Source organism: Syzygium oleosum, unplaced genomic scaffold, assembly GCF_021117445.2.
Source record: "Syzygium oleosum isolate NSW1041296 unplaced genomic scaffold, Sole_v2.1 Sole_v2.14, whole genome shotgun sequence".
Taxonomy (NCBI): Eukaryota; Viridiplantae; Streptophyta; class Magnoliopsida; order Myrtales; family Myrtaceae; genus Syzygium; species Syzygium oleosum.
This window is the reverse complement of record NW_026607498.1, coordinates 2,609,885-2,636,037: the sequence shown is the minus strand read 5'-3', so window position 1 is coordinate 2,636,037 and position 26,153 is coordinate 2,609,885. Positions and strand designations below refer to the sequence as shown.

General features: G+C 40.8%; 2 protein-coding genes and 1 pseudogene across 2 annotated transcripts; 2 read left to right on the top strand and 1 right to left on the bottom strand.

Annotated features, from left to right (window-relative positions):
• On the top strand, window positions 1–26,153 carry LOC115684479 (ankyrin repeat-containing protein BDA1-like). Its single transcript, XM_056317663.1, has 3 exons — window positions 1–23; window positions 23,388–23,986; window positions 25,076–26,153. Exons 1-3 carry the CDS (start codon window positions 8–10, stop codon window positions 25,949–25,951), a joined length of 1,491 nt encoding a protein of 496 aa, XP_056173638.1. The 5' UTR covers window positions 1–7; the 3' UTR covers window positions 25,952–26,153.
• On the top strand, window positions 33–1,607 carry LOC115684462 (ankyrin repeat-containing protein BDA1-like; annotated as a pseudogene).
• On the bottom strand, window positions 10,129–10,520 carry LOC130139862 (uncharacterized). The gene is made up of 2 exons (XM_056317662.1): window positions 10,389–10,520; window positions 10,129–10,299 (listed from the first exon to the last, which is right to left on the bottom strand). Exons 1-2 carry the CDS (start codon window positions 10,518–10,520, stop codon window positions 10,129–10,131), a joined length of 303 nt encoding a protein of 100 aa, XP_056173637.1.

Sequence of the window (26,153 nt, the reverse complement as noted above, 5' to 3'; positions counted from 1 at the left end):
TTAACAGATGTCCAAGTCCAATGGTGTCCCAATAATAGAGAGACCATCATTAGTTCCGATCAAATGGAGCGAAGGTTGTTAGAAGAAGCTCAAAGGGGCGATATCGATGAGCTGAACGACTTGATCGGAAGCAATGGGCTCATCATCCTCGAGGAGATGACTCTCAAAGGAGCCGGTCACACCCCGCTGCACGTCACTTGTGTGGCCGGCCATTCGGATTTCGACCAAGCGCTCCTGAAGTTGATGCCGAAGTTCGCTGGAGAAAGTGAACGCGGATGGTTTCTATCCACTGCACATCGCGGCAGCTCGAGGTGATGTTGAGATTGTAAGAATTTCCTAATGTGGGCTTCATTAATTAAAATTAACTAAATCAATTTAGTCTAATAAAGGTAATATATATGGGTTCTTAATAAGTCTAATATGGGGCTGGCTGGTGTGGGCCGAATATGACCCGGCCCGTAATGAGAGGGCCCGTGGTCGACAATTCTATAAATAGCGCTCAAGTCCCTCCCCTAACCTGATGATGCACAATCTGACTCACATACGAATCTAAAGAGAACTTCTTTCTCGTGAGTGGCAATCTCATTGGGCCAGTGTTCTAATAAAGGGTATAGGGAGAAGCACTTGAGTTCGTGTTCGAAAACCCTCGTAAATTCCGCGTCAAGTTTGATGAATTCCAAACCAGATACGCGAATCCATAATTTCTCCATTAACGTGTTTCGGTTTCTGATTATGGAGATCCTGGGCATGCCATTTCAGTGGCCAACAGAGATCGCGCGGGAGCTCTTGACAATGGGTCGACATCTGTGCCTTGTGAAGGGATGGGAGAGAAGAATCCCTTTGCATTATGCCGTCGTAGACGGGGAGCTCAATGTCATGAAGTTACTGCTATCCGCTTCGCCTGAATCCATCGAAGAGACAACCGCCCGAGAGGAGACCACGCTTCACCTCGCCGTGGAGAACAACCGGTTTGACGCGGTCGTTGTGTTGGTGGAGCATCCGAAGCAGAATAAGAAGGTGCAGGTGATCCATTGGAAGGACCTCAAAGGCAACACCGCCTTGCATCTCGCTGCCGCGGGCAAAAATTTCGAGGAAAGTCTCCCCGTTCCCTTATTTTAATGTCTGAAAATCAATGAGAATAAAACAAAGATGGAAAAGAGTTGCAGTTGGTGGACTTCATACTTCGTGGGCACGGTCTGGAGTACGAGGTCGTGGAGGTCAACGCCTTGAACGAGAGTGGCTTGACGCCTCTAGATGTCTCGACCCTGTGGCAAAGGGGAGCAGGAGATAGAGAGATCAGAAAAAATTCTCGCACGAGCTGGAGTCATACACGTAAGAGGAAGATCAAACTCGCGCGCTTCAAGACCAGTCGAGGGAGCTAACAGTCATCAATCAGATGGGGAACCAGTCACGAATGCTTCTCGATCATCATCCTCGACTTCATACGCGGTACCGGGCTTCATACTGGTCATCGCTGCGCTCGTCGCAAGCCTCCGATCTCTGTGCAAGTCGACAATAATTCCACGAAAGCCATGCACGTGGCATTCGTCGTCTTCATGAGCTTCAACACATTTGGGCTGTTGGGATCGGTCCAGATGATCCTTTTATCCACCAGAGAGCTACTCATCCAGGTGGTGTTTAGACTCTCCCTGAGCACCGTGGTTCTAACTTACATATTGTTAATGATATCACTGCCGTTCAAGTCGATGGACAAACCGTTTCGTCCCATAGCTGTGGGATTATTGAGCATGCTGCCGCTCATTATATCAGTTCTTTTACTGATACAGAGGAAGTTGGCGCTATTTATCAATTTTTGTGTGAATATGCTTTATCGGTGTAACCTCCGTGGTGCTATGTACAGGCTGAGGACCTCATCCATCGTCGTTAATGATGGTATTTCTCCTTCCTCGAAATTGAGTTAAGAAATGCAAAGCCTTTAGCAGTGTCGGATGGACTTCATTCGACGAGGTTGGATATATATCAAAATGATGTACTCAATTCTCTGCAGTTGATTGTGAAAATATCCGCCCCGTGATACACTGCCTCGTAATTTCCTAATGAAATGTGTCCCGAGTTAATATCACAGGTAACTTCCATCGCAGTCAGGATATCGAGATGAGGTCTAAGTACTCATTTGGTCTGGCTTCTCCAGATGAATTGGCCATCAAGAGAACATCTTTGTGAGGTTGAGAATTTGTCTGTGAGAGAAGGTGAAAGAGATAACGTCAATGCCTATGGGCACTCACCAAACTGATGGGGATGGATATGAGACAAACGGTGAGCATGGAGTCTGAAGAAAAGTGCAGAGTATGCAAAGTTAGCCGGATCGAACCGAATGGTGCTGATAGTAATTTAGTTGAAATCGAAAAATCATTACTGCATAGTAAAAGCAGTTTTAGGCTGATAACAAAAGAACAACTATCTGAGAACATTGAGATCTAATTTTTGGACGCATCCAACTTAAGAATAATCTTTTGATTCGGTCTCATCTGACATCTAATAACAATAGAAGGGTTATGCAGACATAAAGATGAAATTACCCATCGTAAAAAATAACTAGAGAAGGGAATATTTTTTGGGAACACTCATAAGCAAGGGACGTCTTTTTCAGTTTTAAGAAAAGGAAAGTCCTATATGCCGAATCATTATACATTTCAATTGGAATTAGGATCCGTGTACAAACGTATCTTTCCATGGTACCGATACTAAGTACTCTATCATTTGGGTCTTTAGTAGGTCTTTTGATAGAGATTAATCCTTTATTTCCAGATGCATGAAGAATACTAGAGATAGAATCCCACGAAGAAATCAAGTGTAGATGCTGTAATTTTAAAGTTCCCATGATCAGAGCAATTTCCAACATATAAAACCACGATTCATGCTTAGAGGAGGACCTGCACCATATTGTGCACATTCATCATAATTAGTTCTAATTAGCAGCAGCAGGGCAGATATTCATATACACATTGAAATGGACCCATGGTCCCTAGAAGCAGCCCAGAGAGGCAATGTCGACGAACTGAATGACTTGATCAGAAGCAATGCACTCATCCCAGAGGAGACGACTCTTGAAGTAGCCGGCCACACACCGTAGCACGCCACCTGTGACGCGGGCCATGTGAATTTTGTCCGGAGCTCCTCAGTCGATGCCAAATCTTGTTCATAAGAGAGCAATGATCGTGACCCACGAGCAATGCCGAAGCTGTAATGACACCATTACATTCAGATCTTGGATCGGGAGCAACGATCCTCATCCTTGTTGTTGTGATAGGATCTCCAGGATCCAGATTTCTCCATGAAGATCTTCGACCTCTGAAAAATCCTGTCTCTATTCTACATGGCCTTAACATCCGTTTCGCGGAAAATGTGACAATTCTGAAAAAAAAATTTCCTGGAAGCTATTTTTCGGTATTCGGCTGAAACTTGAAAATGACCTAGAAGATATTTTCCATTGTTCGTATGGAAAATCTAATTTGATTTTCCTTTGTGCACTCCTTTTAATAATATTTTTTTAATTTTTTTTTCTTTTTTTTAAATCAAATTTTTAATTATTTTTTGTTTTTTTTCTTTTCTTTCTTTTACTTTTTTCTTCTTCTTCGGCCAATCGTCGGTCACAACAACGGCCAGCGACCGATCTCAGGCAAGCTCGAGCCTCACCACCCTCAGGCATCTAACTAGGTTGACATCTAGTTCCAGAACATATTTTATTCAATGCTTCAAGGGATTAAAGAATAACCCAATTCGGGAGTAACCTTTTGACAGGACAAACTCCTCGTAGAAATTAAGTGTTAGGGAAGTAATATAAATATTCCCCTGATCAGGCAATTTCCAATCTATAAAACCATGATTCATGCGCATCCACCATTATCAGTTCTAAGTAGAAGGGCACATATACACATATAAATACTCAAACGGATCCGAGGTTGTTAAAAGCAGCTCAGAAAGGCAACGTGGGTCTACTGAATGACCTGATTAGAAGCAATGCACTCATCCTCGAGGAGGCGGCTCTCCAAGGAGCCGGCCACACGCCGTTGCACGTTGCCTGTGTCGCTGGTCATTCGAATTTCATCCAAGAGCTCCTCAAGTTGATGCCGAAGCTCGCAGAGAAGGTGAACGCGGATGGTTTCAGTCCATTGCACATTGCGGCAGCTAGAGGTGATGTTGAGACTGTGAGGGAGATTTTAAAAGCGGGTCCGCCTCAACTCCTATGCCTTGTAAAGGGCAGGGACAGAAGAATCCCTCTGCATTATGCAGCTGCAAACGGGGAGGTCAGCGCCGTAAAGGAATTGCTTTCTGCTTCATCCGAGTCTGTTGAAGAGACGACCGCCCGAGAGGAGACGGCGCTCCACCTCTCCGTGAAGAACAATCGGTTCGACACGTTCGTCGTGCTGGTGGATCATCTGAAGCAGCACAACAAGGAGCAGGTGATCAACTGGACGGACAAGAAGGGCGATACAGTCTTGCACCTTGCTGCCGCCGCCAAAAATTTTGAGGCACGCAATCTCACCTTTCTCTTTTTCCTTATCAATTTTCTTCGCTTGTTCTTCTTGTGTGATCTGAATGTCTGAACATCAAAGAGGACAAAACAAAACAAACAAAAGGAAAAACAAATCGCAGGTGGTTGACTTCATGCTTAGTGGGCATGCTCTCAAGCGCGAGGTCATGGAGGTGAACGCCTTGAACGAGAGTGGCTTAACCCCTCTGGATGTCTCATCTCACTCTGATCGAGAGATTAGAGAAGTCCTCATGCGAGCCGGAGCCAAACACAGGCAACCAAACTTGCCCTCTTCAGAAATAGTCCAGGTGGATGACCACGAAGGTTATCAATTAGTTATGAAACCTGCTGTCGAAAATGATCATCCACCACAAAAAGATTCAAACCAAGGACAACAGTCGCAGGACAATGAACGCAGCGACCTGCTGGTTGTAGCCGGGCTCATAGCAAGCGCAACCTACCAAGCCGTGCTTCAGCCTATAACCCTTTTTAAAAAAATCGAAACTCATACAAAGAAAGGCTTCCCTGCAGCAATCTTATCTTTATGGGGAAGTACCATCGGGAGGAATTGGACTTTATGTTGCTTCCTGATCACCAACACGTTCGGATTCTTCTTGTCTGTTCTGATGATCATTCATCTCACCAAAAAACTTGCCAAAAGGCCTTCATTGAAGTTGCTGCTGATGATCTCCAGTTTCATGATGGTTTGTAGTTACGTTAACTGCATGGCAAACGTGCCGTCCAGGTCGTTACTGGATGAACAATACAGTCCTCTGGGCCACATGTTGATATTACTATTGGCGATCCTGATACCATGTTCTCTTCTATTATGCACAGTCTGGATACAGAACAAGCTAGACTGGATATCGGATAGAATAGCCCGATATCCGGAAGCTGCAAAGATATTCTCGCCCATATTAACATACTTAGGTGTTATGGACAGTCCACAAACAAGTAGTTCTCGTCGTTAAAGAAATCTCTCTACTTAAGGGTTGTGCAAAGAAATGCAAACAGTATGCAGCATTCGGAATTGAGTTTGTCAACAGCGCTTGGCGTCGATCTGATACCCTTGGTTCTCTCCAGTTGATTGTGTAATGTCCGTGGATGCCTTTTCTTTTCTTCTTATTGAATGTGTCCTGAGCTTATAGCACATCTGTATCTTATTTTGGAATAGAAAATGTTACGCTGCTGTGAGGCAGCAATGTCAATACTCCTACCCGAGAAGTAGCACTCATTTTTATTGCCCATTAGTGACCACCATGTCACCTTAATTGGCAAAAATACACTGTAAGTGCTATAACTTGTGTACGGCGATCACTTTGGTGCCATAACTTTTTTTCGGATCACTTTGGTGCCAACTTTTTTGAAAATCGATCACTTTAGTGCCAAAGCTGACATGGCACGCCGGAAATCTGATGTGGCTCTTTTTTATTAATATTCGATGCTGAGATGGCTGGCCGGAGCAGGCCGGAGAGTCCAGTAAGCCCTTATAGCGAAAACGACGTCGTTCAACCTTTCTCCCCCAAATATAGGAACCCTAAATAGGCTAATTGGACATATTCCCCAATTGCAAACCCTAACCGGCCATATTATTTCCTTGTTTTCCCGAAATTGACAGCCAAAGGTTACAAATGGATGGCAGGAGCTTCACTAGCGGCTCAAATTCGTTTGAACGAAGTGAAGAAGAAGGTCGGTTCTTCTGCTATTGTGGATTACCGAGTCCAAGAAGAACATCTTGGACTCGATTGAACCCCGGGAGAAGATTCCATGGATGCGCCAGGTATAGAGAAGGCTGGAAGTGCAAATTCTTCAAGTGGGTTGATGCGAAATTTTCAGATCGAGCAACAGAGGTGATAGTGAAGCTACTTGAAGCTCGACATCAACCTCCACCTGCATTAATGGACGAGTTGGACGAGTTGGACGATGTCGACTCATTGCAAGCTGAAATGAAGGCTTTAGCATCTCTGGCCAACCATTTGAAGAAGGAAGTTCGAAGGATGAAAATCGAAAGAAAGTGTTATCGATTGTTGATTGTGTTATTGATATTTTTCATAGCCTATTTTATGGTCAAATGTAATGTCAGTTATGAGCAAAAGTTTCTTAGTCTACCATAATTTAAGATAGGCTTGTACTATGTACGTGTATTTGGCAATTTGTAGCTACGGTTGTGTTATTAGTTTGCTGCAATTTTTGTATGTAACAAGAGGTTTGCTGCAATCTATGACAAATGGAAGGTTGGAATTTATTGGTTCTCAATGTTGAGTTGCCTAGTATTTTGTTGCTGCATATTTTGATGCAGTTTTGCCTCATTGGCAGCATATTTATTGCATATTTTTGCTCATTTGCTGTCTTTTGCTGCACTTCCTCATTTGCAGCATATTTTGCTGCATATTTTTGCTCATTTGCTGTCATTTGCTGCACTACCTCATTTGTAGCATATTTTGCTGCATATTTTTGCTCATTTGCTGTCATTTGCTACACTTTCTCGTTTGTAGCATATTTTACTGCATATTTTTGCTCATTTGCTATCATTGCTGCACTTCCTCATTGGCAGCATATTTTTGCTCATTTGCTGTCATTTGCTGCACTTCCTCATTTGCTTTATATTTTTGCTCATTTGCTGCACTTGCTCATTTGCTGCATATTCACTTGCTCATTTGTTGTATTTTTTTCATCTGGTTAGATGGTTGCATATTATGGAGTAAGGCTCACTATTGAAAAATGAGGTGCTGCAAGTGCTGCAACTCTGCGTAGCAACAAATTATGAAGTCGTCACAAGTTCAGCAGTTGACATTTTAGTGCCAAATGTTTCTAATCGTGATCACTTAAGTGCCAGTCGTGGTTCAAAAGTGATCACTTAAGTTCTAGTCGTGGTTCAAAAGTGAGCACTTAAGTGCCAGTCGTGGTTCAAAAGTGATCACTTAAGTTCCAGTCGTGGTTCAAAAGTGATCACTTAAGTGCTAATTGTGGCCGAAAGTTGATCACTTAAGTGTCATGCCGTGTGTTTCTTTGAAAAATGGAGACTTTGGTTCCAACAAACCAATCTTTAAACCAGATCATTCCGGAATCAAAGCAAGAATTGTACCAAAGATCAGCTCACCAAAGACCAAACCGCCCCAAACCATACTCATAAACTGGTTCAAACAGCCCCCAAACCATATTCAATCACCAGCTCCAAACAACCCCCAAACCATATTCAAAACCGGTTCAAAATGCTTGCACCAGCACGTGCTGGCGTGCTGGTGCAAGCACTATACTGCACTCCCAAATATGACAAAATCAGCAGCTACCATACTATACTCCCAAATAGTAACCATACTATACTCCCAAATAGTACAAAATCAGCAGCTAGTACAAACACCATACTGCACTCTCAAACAACACAAAATCAGCAGCTGGTGCAAGCACCATATTGCACCTGAAAATAGCACAAAAAACCAGCACTAGCAGCACTAATTCCCACCCTCCCCACCAACTACATCAGTAAATTTCTTTGAATATTAACTTACTGAGGCAACTTACAAGCACCCCACTACACCAGTACTATACTAAAACAGAACAAACACGTGTGCAAAAATATGGAAATCACAACCACCTTAACCACGGTAAACATCGAATTTAGTCATTACACACAACATCCCATTAGTCAATAACATTCCAGGACTACAAAAAATCAACCTCCTATTAGCCAATACGGTAAACCTCCCTAATTTCACAAAAACTAACAATCACCTCAACACCCTCTCATTAGTCAATAGTGATAAGTCCACCATTTCCTTTTCCTTTCGACGGCTTCTTGAATTGATTCATAATTCTTTGACTCTTTCGAACTGGACAAACTGCAGGTTGTTCTTCTGAAGATGCAGGTTCTTCAATAGCTGGAGCTGCTTCTTCTTGAACTACTGGAGCTGCTTCTTCTTGAACTGCTGGAGCTGCATCTTCTGCAACAACTGGAGCTGCTTCTTCTTGAACTGCTTGAGCTGCATCTTCTTCAACAGCTAGAGCTGCTTCTTCTTGAACTGCTCCAGCTGCATCTTTTTCAACTGCTGGACCAGCAGGTTGTTCTACTGGCCTTCTTGCTCGAGATTTCTTCTTAGGCGCAGCAACTATCTTCTTCTTACTGGTGTTGGTGGCTGTTTTGGAGCTGTCAGCATGTGCTGGTTGATCAGGAACTAGTGTTGAGTTTTTTGTTGGTGGCAGTTTACGAACACTCTTCTCTGCAGCCACCCTTCTTCTCTTCGGACCAGCTGCTTGCGACATTGGTTGGATTCTTTTTGGTGCAGCTCGACTCTTGGCTTGGGCCAACTTGAGATATGAGAACCTCTGAACTCCTCCCAGGCTATAACATAATCATGGATGAGAAGAAGCAATATTTTCATAAAAGTGAAAAACTCACGAATGAAATGCATAAGATGTACAAAACTTACATGCAAAATAGTCATTCCAGTATTGAAGTCCGTATAAATTCCATAACCATATTGCCTTAATCTTCTGCCGAGGACCCCTCTTGTTTGATATGGTGCCACACTTTGAGGAACCTGAGCTGCTTGTTCAGTTGGTTTTCTTCTCAACTGATAAGAACAAAACAATGTCAACTAAAGCCAAAGTCTGCTCACTAAAGATTAATACAAATACATATAGCTTACTGGATATTTTCTCCTAGCCTGTGCAACAGTCGAGGAGGAGGTTGCCCTTAAACCTGGGCCTCCGGTTGGCTCTTCAGCTGGTTCTTGAACTTGGCCTTCAGCAGGCCCTTCAGCTAGACAATCAGCATGCCTATCAGCTAGCCCTCCAGCAAGCCTTTCAGCAGCCCCTTCAGCTGGTTCTTGTGCTGGTGCTGCACTTGATCCAATTTGAGTCCCTCCACTTGGCTGTTGAAGCAACTGATGTTGCTTCTTCAAATGACAACCACTTTTGTTGTGACCTACCTCACGACAATATGAGCATTTTATCTCTACACCTGACCTGCTCATCTTCTTACTTCTGGGCTCTCCCTCCTGCTTTCTTCGTCTCCTTTTAGGCCTTCCCATTTGTTTCTTAAGTGGTAAAGGATGAGGGGCTTCATGATTTGTCGGCTCCCAGAATTTTGTACTTCTAATAGGCTGCATCATGTGCTGGTACGCAGCAAGATATGTGCTTTTGTGGTAGTAACCATGCAGGTAATCCTTGGGATTTTGGTACTTCGCTTGGATGGCACAAATGGCATGTATGCAGGGAATTCCAGAAAGTTGCCAAACTCGACATGAGCACTTTAGTTTGTCCAATTGGACAACATACTTGTCTGTTTTTTCCATGACCTCATAGCCATCATCTCCATTCCAGATAGGATGACAGAACCTACTACTCGCCAAGTTGTCATCCAATCTTTTAGCAATCCTAGGACCACACTGTCCAGTCCACTTCGCAGCCTCATCTCTCTGTTTTTGCAGCCTTGTCATGACTATCACTCGAATATCCTCAAGCATGCTGATGATTGGTTTGCACCTCGCCTCTAAAATTCTGCCATTGAAGGCTTCACTAAGATTGTTATCAATGATATCGCTCTTGAATTCTTCACTGAAGAAGGCCTTGCATCAATGCCTGGGTTCAGTTTGAAAAAGTGCTTCATAACCGTCCTTCGTCAAGTCAAGCAGCTACTGTTTGTGAATTCTAAAATCAGCCATGTTGGTGCTCTTAGCTATCATCCAAAATTGCTTCTGTAGTTTCTCCCCTTTGTAGATCTTTGCCCAGTTTGCATATATGTGCCTCGCACACATCCTATGTTCAGCAAATGGCATCAACTCAGCTAGAGCAGGAAGAAGTCCCTACAAGAATTCATACATCAAGGCATTAATAAAGGCATGTGCAAGATAAAATGTCATAAATATTGTTTGTGCAGTTGCACCAGCATTACCTTTTGTTGGTCGCTCATGAATGCCCAACCTCCTCCATTAGTGATCTCAAGGTCCGCCATCAAATTTTTCAGGAACCACGACCAAGTGTCCTTGCTCTCTACCTTCACAACAGCCCAAGCAATTGGAAACATCTTATTATTGACATCCGTCCCAATGGCAGCCAACAATTCTCCCTTGCACACACCCTTCAAGAAACATCCATCTAACCCTATGACTCGTCTACAACCAGCAACAAATCCCCGCTTGCATGCATCAAAGCAAATATAAATTCGGTCAAAGTTAGTCCCATGGTTAGGCAGTGGCCGGTCCACAACCTCAACATAAACTCGACTACCCGGGTTTTGCAGCCTACATTCTCCAACATATTCCCAAATTTGACCATATTCTTCCTTGTACCTCTCTAGAATTTTTCTCATCACCTTATACTTGGCTCTTTTACACTGATTGAGTGACACGTTAATCCCTACCTGCTCCCTCACCAACTGCTTCAGCTGAGCACTCTTCACATCAGGCATCGCTTTGATGGTATCGAAGAAGTGCTTCGACAACCAAGCACCCGTTACCCTTTTGTTGTCAAACATGATGGAACAAGTATGTTCCTCCTGTAATGACCTAATTTGGAATGACTCGTCCCTCTTTGAACGTGCGCCATATATCTTCCACGAACAACTAGGTTGAGAACACTTTGCTCTAACATAGTCCTGCGTATTTCGAGTGAACTGAAGAGTCCTCTGTTCAGCTATTGAATACTTGATAATCCCTTCTTTGAATTGTTTGGCATCAGAAAATTTCAGACCTACAGTCAACACAGAAGAAGAAGAGCCAGGATCGTATAACGGATACTTACGTTTCCTTCTGCGCACAACGGGATTATCATCTTCATGCTGATTTTCAGAATTATCATTCTGTTCATCAGAGCCACTTTCTTCATAATCAGTGTCATTACCTTCAGCTGGAGCTCCATCAATGCTATGTCTTGGTTCAGCTTCATGCAATCCTCCAAGTGCAGCTGTTGATTTTTTTTCCAAATTCCCTTTGCTTTTGCCTTGATTGTGCAAGTTCCTCATCGTCATCTTCACTTGGTAAATTTACATTTGTCACACCCTCATCATCTGATTCACTAGATACAGTAACTTCCCACGATAATCCAGTGAACTCAAATTCAGTGAACTCTTCACTCACTGCATGGCTTGCCTCCCTCTCATCCCTCTCATGTCCAGCTTCATCTATAATAGAACTAGCACCAACCTGAGTACTAGGTAAAGCAGCACCATCACCTACGTCTCCTCCCTCAGCCCCTTCATCAGATTCACCATCACTATAGGACTCAACGTACACAACAGCTTCTTTTCCATGAAGATAATGGTAGATGATATCCTTAACACCATTATCATCATGAAAGTTTCTAATACCGTCCTTCAAGCTGCTTCCAGGAACACAATAATGCAAACTTCCTATTTTACATCTTAATTGTTGAACTATATCCCTCATGAGATTAATATATGCTGGCTTGCTTCTATCGAAATAAACAGTACCTTCAAGTCCCCCAAAGTATTCCCACTCGTCAGTGCCGATGACAAATTCTCCTCCATAGCGAACAATGATGCCGATAATTGTGTCTTTATCCCCCATATCGACCCTGCATTGAAGGAAAAAAGCCAAAAAATTCAATATTTTAGCTTTCGGGACCACACCACATAGGAAAAAGAGCACAGCTTCACATGAAGGTCCCCCACATGGTCGACAAGATTGAAAAAGCCACCATCAGACCACATGGGTGACAATGACAGAGGTCCCCCACATGGACCACAGTCTATCGCATATACTCAGCCCGGCACCAACACAATCGAATCCACTTCAAGCCCTAATATCCGAACAACTAGCCATAATTTATGAAGTTCAAGCTTTAATTTCAGAAGTTCAAGACCTAATTTCAAGTTCGAGCCCCAATTTCCCAAGTTCGAGCCCTAATTTCCTACTTCAAACCCTAATTTCCCGAAGGCAGCCCTAATCTACCAATTAATTGAGTGAAACATACGACAATGAAGCACAATGTGTCGATCAATTCAGCAAAATAGAAATTAACAGCCCTTATTTGAAGACCGACCTTCGTAATTTGCCACGGAGACGGGATCGACGCCGACGGGACGAGTGATGCTCACCCACGGGATGAGAGAGCGACGCCGACCGACCGCGAGGAAGCAAGAAAGCAAGAGACGGCGTTGGCGACGGCGACGAAATGAGGGCGCCACGAGCGACGAGCGACAGGCGACGACGACTGGACGAGGGAGACAGAGCAGGTGTGACGAGCGACGCGATGCTAAGACCTTTGAACTGAGCGACGTCGTTTGCTGTCCTAAATGGAACGACGTCGTCCTTCTTGTCCACGTGGACTGAGCGACGTCGTTTTGCTCGTCCACGTGGACATCAAATGTTGACCCCAATATCCACGTTACACTCTTTTTTTAAATAAAAAAGCCAGGTCGGCTTTTTGGCCGGAATTTTGGCCGGAGTCACTAAAGTGATCGATTTTCCTCCGACTTGGCACCAAAGTGATCCGAAAAAAAGTTATGGCACCAAAGTGAGCGCCGTACACAAGTTATGGCACTTATGGTGTACTTTTGCCGACCTTAATTTGAACAACTAGAATAACCCCTGTGCAATTGACGGGGCACGATGATCAAATATATAAATCTTGACCCTGGTGTATTTGTTTCAGTAGAGTTAATGTTAGTATTGTACCTAGTTTTTTTTTTTTTTGTTAGTATTGTACCTAATTTTTTTATCACTTTAAGAAACAAAAAATTGAAAACACTATTATTGTACAATCATCTCTCATATATCTTATTAGTATAGCCATTTGAATATGTTTAATAGATAAGCAAGGCTCGATATCCAATGGTTAATAACACGAAAAATGTTATTAATTCACATAAGTTGACTTTTCAAAGAAATGGGAAGGAAAAAAAACTCAATGAAAGATTGGTCTTGCCTGTCTCCATTGATATAATTAGCAATATCTACGATATCACTTAATGAATTCTTTATTGTATCAATCCCCCAATTATTAATATTACTGAGAGTAACAGCAATAGTAATCAAATTGGGAAAGTTTAGTATGATAGTACCGGTGAAACAGCATATTGTTTCATTAGTTGTCACCGATATAGTAATGATGACGTGGTTATATGTGACGTAGTAAATTATAATCTTTTTCTTAAATGAGTGAAATCAATTAAAATTGATTTTTTTACAATGAATTTCAAGGTTAAATAGGTAAATTTTCTTTTGAAATTCATAAAAAAAAGGGAAGAAAGATTGAGTGTTGACTTTAGAGCAAGTAATAACTTAAGATAACTTTAGAGCAACTAATTATTTAAGATAATCGAAAGTAAATTCGAATACTATATGGACGAACAATCCAAAATTTATTTAGCATCTAAACGGTGGAAAATTTACTTTATCTCGTTTCCAAAGTCCTTGATTTCGCTCTCCAATCTTCTTTAGAATCTGAAATGTTTGGAGATAAGCGAGCACGATGGCTCAGCCAGCAACTGCGCACTTCCTTCTTATGAGATCAAGCATGCTCAAAACAATCTACCATAAAGCCCATAAGCCATTGAAACTTGAAAGTTCACAATAGAGTCTTGTCATAAGTAATAAGCTTAGTTGAAGAAACAAACATTGAAAATAGCTGATCTCAGGATAGGTATACAAAACAAAGATTCACAAAATAATAAGATTGATCAGCATAATCCAGTGAAGTTTAGAAAGATTTTCAAAAAAGAATATTCAAAAGTTTGAAAATTCGAATTCTCATGGCTCGGTCTTAATTCTGCATCCATAATTTGCCCAATGAGAAGGCCCAAATAAATTTTATCTACATCAACCGGTGGCTCGGCTCATAAGTTGCCCTATGACAAGGCTCGAATAAGTTCGATCCATATCGAGAAGCATGTTCCCTAAAGTGGCTGGCCGTATTTTCTATTCATAGGCATTGGTGCTCCTAATTTGATTAGGATTAGATAAAGCCTTGGATTAGATGCGCGGTTAGGATTAAAAAGATACGCAAGAGGGGTGGATGGCCTTTGGGTGAAATAGATAAGAGACGGACGGTTGAGATTACGAGGATTAGGAATGGTGAGGATTTAAAAGGGACAAGTGAATCATGTGCCATGCACATGCATATATGGCCGGCCCCATAGAGTCCCCCAGTCCTACGTGCGCTTGTCCATGGAAGAGAGATGTAAAGGCATGCTAAAGAGATCAATGATATAAGAAACTTTATATGGTAATAGGTAGTTAAGTAATTTTAAGGAATAATTGCTTAATCTAAACAATTTATCTAACTAGACAAATTTGGACTTAATTGGACAATTAATATATTGTGGACTTCGGTCTGGTGATATGATATCATATCATGTGGATGCATGGATAGGCACTCCATATTCCCGCGTTGCTAAGGTTGCTTCAATAATCGGGATGAGTCATAGGCCAGCAGACGAAAAATGACATGAATATGGATTACTTGTACACCTTGAAGCGTATTGTTTGTTGTACATGATTATTGAACTTGTATATGAAACAGGTTATTGTCTTGGATTTGAAACCTGATCGTGATACTTGTATACATGTTACTCAGATTTGTTATGTGAGTTCCCAAGGTTTGGATCGGGAATGAATTTGATCTTCCTTTGTAAACTTTGAGATTTCACTTGCTGAGTTAGCGGTTTGCTAATCCCTTTGTTAAACTTTTTCACATTAGTCAAGTTCAGGTCCAGGACCGGAGATATTGCCTTTTGTGAGTTAGCATAATTACGACTTTGGAGAGCGTGTGGAGAAGATTTCTTTTGACGGGAGTGCTTATTGTACGGCTGCTCAATTTCTATGTTGTTGTGCTTTATTATAGGGTTGGTGATGTGCCATGTTTGTAGCTGGCTGTTTGTATCTTTGATTCGTGATTTTGATTATCAGGTGGAAGATACAGGTTGGAGGTCGATATTTATCTTATAGTTGAATGATTATGTGATCGAGATCTTAATGGAATCTGCTAAATTTTTGTTTTCGTTTAGATACTTCGATTTATTGGGGTCTTGAATTATTTTGATGGTCATGTCAAAGAAATAGGGAGGAAATTTTGCAGCATTTCTTTAAGAGGTAGACGCGCTCTACAGGTGATTTTTAGAGTTGCTTTAGGGAATTTGGGCCTTTACAAGATACGATGTAGCATAGAAGAAAGGAAGATTCCTTGATGGGTGTGATGCATCCATTGAAAACATCAATTTTTATCTTGTGTATGAAAAGAGAAACGCCTAATGAAGCTTTCGAATTTTATGTTCGAAATGCGGTGAGATCAAGCATGCTAAAGAGATCAATGACATCAAGAAAAGAACATAACTTAAGAGAGAGATACCACCTTATACGTTCACTGTTCGATGGGTGGCATGTTAACTTTTTTCACATGTGAAAGTGACAAGGCCCATGAAAAGAGATCCGATAAAGAAGTATTCTTGCCTGTTCTTGGTAAGTCATCTGAAAATGTGTGGGCCTGCAATTCCTTCTTTTGCTTTCCTGCATTTCACTTATGGGTAGCTTTCTTTGGTGGGAAGATGAGTGTTGACATCAAATACTGTCCGCAAATTATTCAACTTTGATTCAAGCCACTGGAGATTGCCAAAGCAAAAACCTTAGCCTCTCTCTCTCTCTCTCTCTCTCTCTCTCTCTCTCTCTCTCTCTCTCTCTCTCTCTCTCTCTCTCTCTCTCTCTCTCTCTCTCTCTCTCTCTCTCTCTCTCTCTCAGGCGACAGGAACGACGTAGCATTATGAGGACAGCAACAGTTCAGGCGCGGCGGCAACCGGCAGCAACATCGTTTGAGTAGGGTAAGAAAGAAAGTATGGAGGAGGAGGAGGAGGAGGATTGTGCGAGAGAGATCTTTTTGTTTTAATGGAGAAAAACATATCCAATTGGCCATACATAAGTTCACTTCGATTCCCAAATAATTAAGAAGACAGAAAACCCTCAAAAGTGGAATTAAAATTTGCTTTATATTAGATTACATTTGTATGTCCCATAATTACGTACTTAGAATCATGACGTACAAACTTTATAATGTAAGTTCTAAACATGGAACGCCATATTTCTTTTTATTACGATTATTAAGCAAAACAATATGCACAGCCAATCAAAAGGAACTACCGTTGTGATCCAAGTTTCACCATAGAGAAAAGATGGTGATTTCATTAAAGTATTGGTAAGTTCCCAGAAAGTAACCTCGAAAAAAAAAATCACAGGTCATTTTTTTTAACCAACAGTGTTTTATTGACACTTACCGACATTTATTTTAAAAACTCACCGATCAATTTTTTCATGATATATTGAACGCATGGGTGATAGAGAAGCAATACAATATTCAAGCTACTTAATATAGAGCATTCGATTAGTGCGACTGATTGTAAAAAAGTTATTCTATAAGATCAACAAATATTAATTTATTATCTTTTGATCAATTGAAAATATTTTTCATTTTCTTTTCAAAGGGACAGAATACATTTAGGGTGTGCTCAACGTCCCTCTCCCTCGGATTCACTCTCTCTCCACTCCATTCTCCGTGCTTCTATCTCGAGTCAGCTCATCTTCTCCCTCGTAATTTACCCCATTGAGAGCTTTTTTTTGGTACTCATAAACCGCTTAGTCCATTTTACATGAGCTGTTAGATCGTGCATATCTCACTACATCTAACGGCTCATGTGAAGAGGGCTAACAAAGCCCGGAACTACCTAATAATTTTCCCCCCCGCCAGTCGACTCAACCACCACCAATCAATCTCGACATCCCTCGGCCTCTCCCCTTGTCGATCTCTTGGTCACTGGCATATCTCGCCTCTCCCGGGCCACCATCACCCGGGGTCCATCTTTAGCCCCACTCTGCAGCGTCGACTCAATCTCCTTGAGTTCTTTTTTCCATCGCTAAAGAAGCGATAGCTGCAGATTCCACTCCATTATTTGATCTTGGGTCCCTTCACGTTGCACGGTGGAGCAACTGGGACTCCATCTTCACCCGCGGGACTATTTTCTTTTGGACCGATTGTAGATCTTCATCACTAGATCTAAGAAAAAACAAACGCAGATATCTGCTAAGGCACAGTTTTTTTTTTTTTGGTCAAGAACAATAATACTTTCATTTAACTAGACAATACAAAAGGCCCCATTAAATGGGCTTCCGAACATAAAAGATCCAAAATTGGAAGAGGAGGAGATACAATCCAATTAGATGGAAGAAACTTCCGTCCGTGGGCTTTTGCGACCCAGTCCGCAACAAAATTAGCCTCCCTTCTATAGTGCTGGATCCGGAGCTTCGAGAATGATTGGATCATAGCAGTACAGTCAGCAAGGAATGGACGGATCTCCCAAGGAGCAGACCTCGGATTGAGTATCGCATTTACTATCAACAGGCTATCTGACTCAACTATTATGTCCTCAGTTTCTTTCCTTTTCTGAATCAAAAAGTTGAGGGTTTGATAAAGTGCCAGCACCTCAACCTGCAGAGACGACGAAGCTTGGACATCCCAGGTGTGGCCATCTATCAATTGACCTCTGTGATCACGACACACACAGGCCACAGCTCCCTTCTCCGCCCCCATCATGTAAGCACCATCTATATTTACCTTCAGAGTTCCAATTTTCGAAGGAAGCCAAGTCTGGCACAGTTTCAAATGCTATGGAATAGCAGAGTTTTTAAGCTTTTGCAACGGATTTTCGGACTTGGCCAGGACCAAACCGAACAGGCCTGGTCTAGTTTGGTTCGAGCCGAAATGATTTGTTACGGTCTGGGCTGGTGTATCAGGCATGGAGTGAGCAAGCCCGAATATTTGGGCCAGGCTTCAATTTTAACAAAAGCGCAACTTGTGTGCACGTCCCTAGATAGACTAATATCATTTAAATCATTAATCGTGTGAGTGCTGCCATAGACTTTATACGATCAGACGGCCTAAATGGGCTTGCTGCACGAGGTATACAGTGACTCTTCAATTATTGAAGAAGTCGTATGGCTATTACATCATAGTCATGACCCTAGGATGACGTCACTTGCCTCCATGTCATTATCATATGACTTCTTCAAACGTGGAATAGTTATGACTATGATGTAATAGTTAGGTGCGTTTGTTTCAGGAAAAGTATTTTTCAGGAATCTATTTTCTGGACTTTCATCCGTTTGATTTGCCGAAAATGATTAGTCAACCGAAAATATTTTCCGATCAAGGAAAACATTCAAGTATAAAATTAGAAAAGTAAATTCCCTAATCTAAGAAGGTGAAAACACTTTCCAGAATTGCTTCCTTTTACTTTTTTAATGTTTTATTATTGTCTTTCTTTTCTTTTTCTTTTTCTTTTTCATTTTTAAAAATAAAAATATTTAAAAATTCGAAATTTTTTTTGCCCGAAATAAAATCATGATATTGAAATTATTTTTCAAATGGGATCTAAATACCAGAAAATGTTTTCGATCACATATCACAAAATAAAGAAAAACTAACTATTTTCTTGGAAAATAATTTTCTGGAAAATATTTTCCAAAAATGTTGCATTTCTCGTGAAATAAATGCACCATTATCATGTCATCAATGACATGGAGGCAAGTGACGTCATCCTAGGGTCATGACTATGATGTAATAGTTGTAGTCTACAAGGACCATGACATTGGCTTCCGCCGACGGAAGAGAGAGATAGTCTGCCCTCTTAAGACAAAACAAAACGATAAGGAGAAGGACTTCACTAACATAGGTTCATTCCAGAACTCTAGGATGATAAAATTACCCTTCATTAAAAATGAACTACTAAAGTCCCTATACCGTAGATTTCCTCATTCTACTAAGGAAAAAGAAAGAGAAATTTCTTCTAATGAATTTTCTATTATGTAGCCAGCGATAGGGAGTGGCGTGGACGGCTAGGGAAGTGGAGCAGGAGGCCCGGAGGTGTTTCCTTTTTGAACAGAAAAATGCCCCTGTCCATGGCGCTAGTAATGGCACGCGACATGCACGCAGTCGTTGTCCAATGAAGATCTGTGTCGCCGGTGAGATTGGGAGGGTTCAATCGAGACGAAATCACCAATTACAAAGCTTACTTTAAGGCAAGAATTGATCTTGGAGGTGCTTTGAGAAAAATGCCTTGCTTCAGGAGGGTTTTCGAGATTTTCTCACTTTTTAATTTCTGATGTATTTAAAAGGGTTAATATTACGAAAAGCTCTAAACTGGTATACCTGTGATAAATTTACCAAAACTAATCTTTTGACCATAAAAAACTCCAAATTAGTACACCTATAACAAATTTACCCTCAGTTTGTTTTCGTTAAATTTTATATCAAGTTGCTTTGTTAAATGGCACGCGGCAGTTAACTGATGTACCAGTTTTATATTTTACCCTCTATTTGTTATAAGTGTACTAGTTTGTGATTGTTTATGGTATTGATCCAATTTAACGGAAACAAATGTATCTATTTGTGGTTTTTAATGGTCAAAATATTAGTTTTGGGTAAATTTATCATAGGTGTATCGGTTTGAGGTTTTTTATGGTCAAAAAATTAGTTTGGGGTAAATTTATTACAAATGTACTAATTTGAGATTTTTCGTGATATTAATCCTATTTAAAAAGCCTTTTTATGACCAGAAAACAAACCATTGGCCACAAACTAATGTCACACGAATCCAATGCTGGTTTTCCTCTAATACGTAGCCCTACTCCGTGCTTGATATTGTCAGCATTTTTTTTTGGCATGTCAAGATATGTGGGGATCCTCGGCACATGGAACAACAATGGGACAAGACAAAAGGATCTCATCGAATGGTTGGGTCGTCAAAAGTAGTCATGGCCACGGTTCAGAACTGGCGGTTCCGGTTCGTGGCCATGTATGAACCGGAACTGGAACCGGAACCGCCCCTGGTGGTCCCGGCTCCGGTTTATAATTTAAAAATTTTAAAAATAAATTATGAAATAAAAAAATAATGAATTATGAAATTATGAAATAATGAATTATTCAATATAAATTATAATCAAAATGTAAATTGTAATCAAATTTGAGGAAAAAAAGAGAGAAATAGGGGGCTTGAACTTAATAAATTATCATTAAGCGCCTTACAATTCGTTACAATGATCTATAAAAAAAAAGGAGCACAATATATATGCCCTAAAATGACCCCAAAACATTAGCCTATCCGAACCCCTGCATTCCGTGCACAGGGGTCACATGTCGTCGGATTACACTTCGGTTTCCCTAAGCTCACGTGGGCGTGCCCGGTATGAGAAACAACGGTCCCCGAAATATTTGCCAACTCCAACAGTTCTTTTACCCTTAGTCGTCGCTACCCATTCCGGTACCGGTACCGGTAGCGGTGGTATCTCCGTCGTTAAAGAATTCGGATTCATTATTCCGATCTATCTCTTGTTGTCGGTATTGAGCCTTCGTCCAATCATCGACACAAGCTTGAGCCTCCACTGATTCTGGAACTAATCTTGAACGATGTTCGTCCAAAATATTACCTCCGGCACTAAATGCTTGTTCGACCGCAACTGTGGAACAAGGGATTGCAAAAATTTGTTTTGCAATAAGAGAAAGGATTGGGTATTGGCTTGCATGCTTCTTCCACCAATCCAAAATTAAAAAACCTGTACTACCTTTGGATTCAGTAAACTCAAAGGAAACGGTTAGATAAATCTCTAATTCAGAAATATTTCCTATTACTCCCTTTTGCTTTTTTTGTCTACGTAATAAAAGTTGGTACCCTCTACTTATTTTACATGTACTCTCACTTTGTGTCTCGGTAGATTGAGAAGATCTAATATCACCTAAATTATATTTAGTATAAAATTCATTATATAATTCTATTACTACGTTTTTAACCTCACTTATTATGGTTGTAACATTTACCGTATCATAATTTAAACATTGATAATACATATGCAAATAATCACTTAAACCATCTAATTTGCAACGCGGATAAAAAATACAAGCAACTAAATAAATAATGGGAATTTCGCTATAATAATGTAGCTACTTCATTTTCATTGTTACTATAATATTTTGTAATTCAACATCATTTTCATATTCCTCAAAAACTCCGATAATATTAATACACTCTACTAAAAATAAATGCGTAGTAGGATAATAAATACCGGATAAAGCATAAGTTGCATCATTAAAAACCTTTAAAATATCTAAAACAATTTTGCAAATATCCCACTCTTGTGGATATAAATTAATATGAGGTATATTATTAGAAATGAATGCACATAATAAATTTTTATATGCAAAAGATTCACTAAGCAAGTGAAAAGTAGAATTCTAATGAGTTGGAACATTTTTTGGAAATCTTTTTGGCTTTTTGTCATTTTCTTTACAAAATCTACCCCATTCTTTCATTTTTTGGGGATGTTTCCATAAAATTTGAATCGCCGTTTTTATTGGTTCAAGAAAAATATCAAGAGTTTTCAAACTATCTTATACACATAAATTTAAAACATGACAAGCACATCTAACGTGAAAAAATTTTCCGCCAAAAGCGGGTTTACAAATATTTTCTAAATCGCAATTGAAGCGGTATTTGCCACGGCATTATCAAAATCAATTGAAAAAATTTTGTTAAGCAAATAATATTCTTCTAAAATTTGCCTAATTATTCTATAAATATTATTTGTCGTATGTTTACCATCGAAAACTCTAAATTCAATAACTCTTTTTTGAATATTCCAATCGTCATCTATCCAATGATATGTTATGCCCATGTAAAAATGAATTTGCCAATGATCACTCCAAATATCACTACCTATATGCACACATCTATTAAATTGCATAAAAAAATTTTGTAAATCTTTTTTTCCATTTTTGTAAAGATCTGTAATTACTCATTTAAGTGAATTTCTAGGAACATGTTTTGCTTGTGGAGCACATGCTTTTTGTATAAATTGATTAAAACCAAATCTTTTTCCAAAATTAAATGATAAATGCTCAACGAAAATAAATTTACCTAATTCTTCCTTATAAGTTTTTTTATTAAAACGAAATAAAGGAGAAGTGTTAGGATTGACGTACCCGGAAATTTGTTGTTGCCTAATATCGATTCCCGCTTGGGTTGGATGTTTGCTCCTAAGATGTCGTTTCAATGTTCCATATCCTTATCCACCTGTATATTTATATATTTTTCCACAATGTTTACAAATTATATCATACATTTTTTTACCAATATCAAACCTTTCCGTTTTCGTGAAGTGGTCCCAAATGTCAAATGTAAGTTCCCGCTCCGCCTTCTTTGTTGTAGATATTTCGGCATGAGGATGAAGACTTTCTTGCGTCGGGACGCGTTCCACATCGGGAAAAATATTAATTTCATCATCTTGAAAATCTGCTTAATCACGAGGATCAAAAGAATAATGGGATTTCGTCATGATATTCTTACCTTTGCCAGTTGGCACTTGACTTCCATTTGTCATTTTTCGAGTGGATTGAGAGAATTGAGCGGATTGATTGGGAGAATTAAGAGAGAATTGCGCAGATTGAGAAAATTGAGAGAATTTAAGAGAATTTGAGAGAATTTAGAGTATTGAGAAAATTTGAGAGAATTGAGAATTTGAGAGTATTGAGAGAATTTATAAGAAAAAAATGAGAAGAAAAATTAGGATATAAAAAAAAGCTAAATAACCGTTACAATTTACAATGGTTATCTTTTTATTTTTTTTTATTTTTGCCCGTTGTAGGCTGCCTGACAACGGGCCAGCAGGCTGCAGCAGGGCCTGCAGACGTGCAGGCTCTGCTGCAGGTTTTTTTATTTTTAATTTTTAAAAATTTTTTTAGTCTTATTTCAACATGTGCTTGTGACAGATATTTGCTTCAATTTGCATGGTCGACAATTTATCTCATTATTTTTATTACCCCGAGACTCCACCGATGAGCTTCAAGAAAATATCAAGGAAACTCTATAAAATGGATCAATAAATGTCCAAGTCCAAAGGTGTCCCAATAATAGAGAGACCATCATTAGGTCCTATCAAAATGGAGCGAAGGTTGTTAGAAGCAGCTCGAAAGGGCAACATCGATGAGCTGAATGACTTGATCGGAAGCAATGCGCTCATCGTCGAGGAGATGGCTCTCGAAGGAGCCGGTCACACGCCGCTTCACGTCGCTTGTGTGGCCGGCCATTTGGATTTCGTCCGAGAGCTCCTGAAGTTGATGCCGAAGTTCGCGGAAAAAGTGAACGCCGGTGGTCTCAGCCCGCTGCACATTGCGGCGGCTCGAGGTGATGTTGAGGTCGCGCGGGAGCTGTTGACAGTGGGTCGACACCTGTGCTCTGTGAAGGGACGGGAGAGAAGAATCCCTTTGCATTATGCCGTCGTGAACGGGGAGCTCCACGTCATGAAGTTACTGCTCTCCGCTTCGCCCGAATCCATCGAAGAGACTACCGCCCGAGAGGAGACCGCGCTTCACCTCGCCGTGAAGAACAACCGGTTTGAGGCGGTTGTTGTGTTGGTGGAGCATCTGAAGCAGAGTAAGAAGGAGCAGGTGATCAATTGGAAGGACCACAAAGGCAACACGGCCTTGCATCTCGCTGCCGCGGCAAAAATTTCGAGGCAAGTCCCGCCGTTCCCTTATTTTGTGGCACTTTTCTTTGTCCCTAGAATATGCAAAAATCTTCTAAGCAAAGGAATTTATTTGATCGTCACGGGAATACAGGATGGTCTCGTCTATGCAAAAAATAAAATAACATGTAATATCTTAAACTCCATTCTGTTCATGGAAAACAAATTTCAAAAAAACGTTTTTCAAATTTTTCAGCATTCGTTTTACGGATAATAAACTAATCATGAAAAATATTTTTCACCAATGGTAAAAGCACTATAAAAGATGAGGAAAATATTTTCTACTTTTCCCTCTAGTTAGAAAGCGGAAAACATTTTTCTTATCTTCTTTCTCCTCACTTTCTTTTGTGAAACACATTTTACTTTTACTTTTATTTTTATTTTTTAAATAAATTCGAATTTTAATTATTTGTAATCCCTTTTTTCTCTTCTTTTTTATTTTTTTATTTCTTCCTTTGCTGGCGACCAGTCATAGGCAAGGCTCGACCTCGCTCACCCAAGGCCGGCAAGGCTCACCTCGGCGGTCTCGAGCGAGGCCGAGCTCATGGCCAACAAGCTTGAGCATCGCCTCGCCAACCTCAGGCGAGGCCGAGCTCAAGGTCAGCGAGGTGAGGCCGAGCTTAAGGCCAGGCTGGTGAGGCTCGAGCTCGACCTCATGCCAGGTCAGCAAGCTCGATTGTCGCCTTGCCAACCTCGAGCGAGGCAAGCGACCTGCATAGGAAGAAATAAAAGAATAAAAAAGAAGAGAAAAAAGAAAAGAAAAGAAAAGAAATATAAAAAATTAATTAAAAAATCAAAAACCAAAATAATTAAAAATTCAATTTTTTTAAAATAATATAATAAAATTATTGAAAGGAGTACAAGGAGGAAAATCAAATTAGATTTTTCATATCGAATAACGAAAAATATTTTTTAGTTTATTTTCAGATCTCAGTCAAATATTGAAAAATATTATTATTTTTTTGAAAAATGACTTTTTGAAAAATATTTTTCAGAAACGTCGTATTTTTCGTGAAACGAACGAAGACTTAATTTCTGAAAATCAACTGAGAATAAAACAAAGATGGGAAAAGAGGTGCAGGTGGTTGACTTCATGTTTCGTGGGCTTGCTCTGGAGTACGAGGTCGTGGAAGTGAACGCCTCGAACGAGAGTGGCTCGACGCCTCTAGATGTCTCAACTCTCTCGCAAAGGGGAGCAGGAGATAGAGAGATGAGAGAACTTCTCGCACGAGCTGGAGCCAAGCACGGAAGAGGAAGATCAAACTCGCCCGCTTCCAGACCAGTCTTGGCCGCGGACGAGGATGACATCGAGGGAGCTAACAGTCAACAATCAGATGGGGAACCAGTCACAAATGCTCCTCGATCATTATCACATTTGCAATCGAAAGATTTGAACAAAGATAGAGAGTCCTTGGGCGACATACGCAATGCCCTGCTGGTTGTCGCCGCGCTCATCGCAAGCGCTACCTATCAATCCGTGCTTCAGCCTCCAAGCATTATAAAAGTCGACGAGGCTGACCCCGACAATGGTTACCGGGAAGGAACTACTAACGCGGAACATGTGACTAAAACTTATGGGGCGAACCTGGTGTACACCCTCTTCCTGGGCGGCAACACATTAGGATTCTTGGTGTCGGTCCAGATGATCATTTGCCTCACCAAAGATCTCCCCGTCAAGCGGCCGCTTATGCTATCCCTGATCGCAATGGTTCTGACTTACTTTTGCTTCACGTTGTCCCTGCTGCTCACGTCAATGGGTAGCGAGGCATACAAGAATGTGCTGCGCCTGACGCCGCTCGTGATATCAGTTTTTCTTCTACTGATACAGAGGTGGTTGGCGGTAGCGATAGATCTTTTCTTGGGACTGCTTTTTCAATTTAACCTCCTAGGTGGTATGTATAGTCTAAAAAGGAGTAAGGACCAAAATCGTGGCTGTTAATGATGATGGTGTTTCTCTTTCCTCGAGGTTGACTGGCTGAGCTAAGACATGCAAGCCTTTAGCAGTATAGTGTTGGAGTTTGTTCGACGAGGTCAGCTATTAGATTGATGTCCTTGATTCTCTGCAGTTGAGTGTGTGATGTCTGCAAGTGATACGCGCTGTCTCATATTTCCCTAATAAAATGTGTCCCAAGTTTTTAGCA